General features: G+C 50.2%; 1 protein-coding gene across 1 annotated transcript in view; it reads left to right on the forward strand.

Moving 5' to 3' along the window:
- Positions 1 to 3,551, forward strand: part of ENH_00000120 (hypothetical protein, conserved) — a gene marked incomplete at both ends in the record, with an annotated part of 10,294 nt that extends 6,743 nt beyond the window's left edge. The window contains 3 exons of the mRNA XM_013583910.1: positions 71 to 827; positions 1,049 to 1,160; positions 2,951 to 3,551. Coding sequence (XP_013439364.1) covers positions 71 to 827; positions 1,049 to 1,160; positions 2,951 to 3,551 — 1,470 coding nt within the window. The remainder of the gene's footprint in view (positions 1 to 70; positions 828 to 1,048; positions 1,161 to 2,950) is intronic.
- Positions 3,552 to 3,934: the final 383 nt, after the last annotated feature.

Consider the following 3,934-nt stretch of genomic DNA (forward strand, 5'->3'; position numbering starts at 1 on the left):
GTTTAGGGTTTAGGGTTTAGGGTTTAGGGTTTAGGGTTTAGGGTTTAGGGTTTAGGGTTTGTGTTTGCAGGAGGGCCACCTGGGAGTGGACCTGCTGGTGCCGGGTTCTGTCTCCTCTTCGTGGTTTTCAGTGTCTCCTTCCGGAGTCTCCGGGGAGACTCTGGGTTTCGTGTTGCTGCCGTTTGTGGTGGAGACGGGAGAGACAGTCTCCTCTTTGGAGTCCGCGCGGCTGGCGGCCTTCCGCTGCAGTTTGGAGACAGTCTCCACGCAAAGTGTCTCCTTGCAGCAAACCGCCGTGGCCCCGGCCTTCACCTACGCCCAGAGCGACTTCTACAGCGTCGGAGACAGCCGCAGTTTGGAGCCAGTGGTGGCGGGAGGGACTGTCTCCTCTTCAGCTTTTAGGTCTTTTGTTTTAAATCCGAATTCCGCAAACTTTTCCTTTATTAACTCCATTGCTGCTGTCGAACCCCACAAGGGGACACTTGTGCTGCAGCTGTCTCCTTCTGAGGAGCCGCAGGTCGAAGTCGAAGTCCGCGGCCAGGGCCTCGTGAACTTCGTCTCCGCAACTGTCTCCTTTCGACTTGCATGCAAAAACGGACATTTTCTAAAACACGGAATGTGTCCAAAGTGTCCCCTCGGGACTTTTAATTCCGTCAGTTTAATCAAACAGACTTTCGAGGCCAACGCACGCGCATGCACGCAGTGTACGTACACCACAAGCACTGTCTCCGAAGGATCCTCCAGCCCCGAACAGTGTCTCTGCAAAAAGGGACACTTCCCCAACCCGGACCCCCTCGCAGACGTCCCCTGTCTCCCCTGCCCCCCAGGTCCGCTGCTGCTGCTGCTGCTGCTGCTGCTGCTGCTGCGGCTGCTGCTGCTGCTGCGGCTGCGGCTGCGGCGGTGGTGCGGGGGGTGGTCGCGGGGCTGCGCTGCGCTGCGGCCGGCCTCCGCCTCCTGCTGCTGCTGCTGCTGCTGCTGTTTTGCTGCTGCTGCTTTGCTGCTGCTGCTGCTTCATCTGCTGCTGCTGCTGCTGCTGCTGCTGCTGCAGGGACGTGGAAAGACACGGTGTCGAACTCGGGGTGTATGGGCAGCGGGTGTCCCGCCAACTCCAGCAGCAACGTCGTCGGAGCTGTCTCCGCAGCAGACAGGAAATGCGCTTGGTCAGCTGTCTCCTTTTGTCTCTTTTGTCTCCTTTTGTCTCCTTTTGTCTCTTTTTGTCTCCTTCTGTCTCTTCTTAGTCTCCTTGGTCTCTTTGTCTCTTTTTTGTTTCTTTTTTGACTCTTTTTTGGCTATTTTTTGGCTATTTTTTGTCTCTTTTTGTCTCTTCTGGTCTCTCTTGTCTCCTGTTGTCTCCTTTTGTCTCCCTCCATCTTCCCCACTTCCTCAATGGCCATATTGTCTCCCTTAAGGCCCCCTTAGTGTCTCCTTTAGTGTCTCCTTTTATTCCCTTTTGTCTCCTTCAGTCTCCTTAAATCTCTCCACTTCCCCCAGTCCCAAAGTGTCTCTTTCTGTCTCCTTTAGTTACCTTTTTTGTCTCCTTTAGTGTCTCCTTTAATATCTCCTTTAATGTCTCCTTTAATATCTCCCTTAATGTCTCCTTTAATGTCTCCTTTAATGTCTCCTTTAATATCTCCCTTAATGTCTCCTTTAATATCTCCTTTAATGTCTCCTTTAATATCTCCTCTAATATCTCCTTTAGTGTCTCCTTTGGTGTCTCCTTTGGTGTCTCCTTTAGTCCTCTTCTCCCCCCAGAATTGTCTCCGTCAATTCCGCCTTTAATATCCCTTTAATGGCCCCTTCAGTGTCTCCTCCTTAACTGTCTCCTTTCACTGTGTCCCTCTCCTTTCACTGTGTCCCTCTCAATTGTCTCCTTTTTAACTGTCTCCTTTTAACTGTCCCCTTCTAACTCTCCTTTTTAACTGTCTCCTTTCAACTGTCCCCTTTCAACTCTCCTTCCCAACTGTCTCCTTTTAACTGTCCCAAATGTCTCCTTTTTGACTGTCTCCCTCTTGGCTGTCTCTTCCTTCAAAGTGTCTCCTTTAAACTGTCTCTTTCTCAACTGTCTCTTTCTCGACTGTCTCCTTCGCTGTCTTTCTCTTTCAACCTTCTTTTAGAATGTCTCTTCTTCTTAATTGTCTCTTATTCTTAACTGTCTCTTTTCCAAACTGTCTCTTTTCCAAACTGTCTCTTCTTCTTAACTGTCTCTTCTTCTTAATTGTCTCTTCTTCTTAACTGTCTCCTTCCTAAACTGTCTCTTCTTAACTGTCTCTTTTCCAAACTGTCTCTTCTTCTTAACTGTCTCTTCTCTAAACTGTCTCCTCTTTCAGCTGTCTCTTCTTCAAACTGTCTCCTTTGCTTAACTGTCTCCTTTTCAAACTGTCTCCTTTCTGCAGCAACCCCGGCTACATCTGGAGCAACAGCCTGCGTGTTGCCTCTCTTCTTTAAACTGTCTCCTCTTTCGAACTGTCTCCTTTCTATCAACCCTCTCCAACTGTCTCCTTTTCCTAACTGTCTCCTTTTCAAACTGTCTCCTTTTCAAACTGTCTCCTTTTCCTAACTGTCTCCTTTCCAAACTGTCTCCTTTCCTAACTGTCTCCTTTCTGCAGCAACCCCGGTTACATCTGGAGCAACAGCCTGCGTGGCTGCATGTAGACTCTTTTCTCTAAACTGTCTCTTTTCTCTAAACTGTCTCTTTTCTTTAAACTCTCTCCAACTGTCTCCTTTTCCTAACTGTCTCCTTTTCAAACTGTCTCCAGCTGTCTCCTGTCTCCTTTCTGCAGCAACCCCGGCTACATCTGGAGCAACAGCCTGCTTGGCTGCGTTTTGACTCTTTTCTCCAAACTGTCTCTTTTCTTTAAACTGTCTCTTTTCTTTAAACTCCAACTGTCTCCTTTTCCTAACTGTCTCCTTTTCAAACTGTCTCCAACTGTCTCCTGTCTCCTTTCTGCAGCAACCCCGGCTACATCTGGAGCAACAGCCTGCGCGGCTGCGTCTTAACTCCTCCGGGGATGTTTTCTCCTGGGGGTTATTTGGCAGCTGGTTTCGAGTGTCCCCTCAACACGACAACTGTCTCCGTGACCAGTGGTCCATTTGCTGCAGTTGGAGACTGCGCATGCAGTGTGGGGTTTGCGCCTGCGCGCGGGGATCGTCTCCTCGATCCCAGCTCCGCGGAGCACCGCTTCCGGAGCTGGATACGATCGATCCCCGAGTTCGCGGGAGTCGGAGACTCCCAGATATGTGTCCCCTGCGGACCCCACAGCTTCAAGGAGACAGTTGGCGCAGCAGGCTGCAGCAGCTGCCCCGCTGCTGCCTACTGCAGCAGCAGCAGCAGCAGCAGCAAACGCAGCTGCAGCCGCTGCAGCCCCGGCTTCTACCCCACCGAAAACGAAGACATCCCCTGCGGAAAGTGTCCCCTCAACAGCTTCTGTGTGGGGTCCAGTCCCCTCCAAGTGTCTCTTTTTCCCTTCAGAGACTCCAAACAAAAGTGTCCCTCCGAGGCCCTCACGCTGCCCCTCGACGCCCCCAACGACCACCCCCTCAAGTGCCTGTGAGCCACCATTGGAGACACTTGGAGACAGTTGGAGACAGTTTGGAGACAGTTGGAGAGATAGTTTGGAGAGATAGTTTGGAGACAGTTTGGAGAGATAGTTTGGAGACAGTTTGGAGACAGTTTGGAGAGATAGTTTGGAGACAGTTTGGAGAGATAGTTTGGAGAGATAGTTTGGAGAGATAGTTTGGAGAGATAGTTTGGAGAGATAGTTTGGAGAGATAGTTTGGAGAAGTTTGGAGAAGTTTGGAGAGAGTTTTGGGGAATTTTGGAGATAGTTTGGAGACAGTTTGGAGAGATAGTTTGGAGACAGTTTGGAGACAGTTTTAGGGAGTTTTGGAGAGAGTTTTGGAGACAGTTTTGGAGGGTTTTGGAGATAGTTTTGGA

Source organism: Eimeria necatrix, genomic scaffold, assembly GCF_000499385.1.
Source record: "Eimeria necatrix Houghton genomic scaffold, Enh_scaff1003, whole genome shotgun sequence".
Lineage (NCBI taxonomy): Eukaryota > Apicomplexa > Conoidasida > Eucoccidiorida > Eimeriidae > Eimeria > Eimeria necatrix.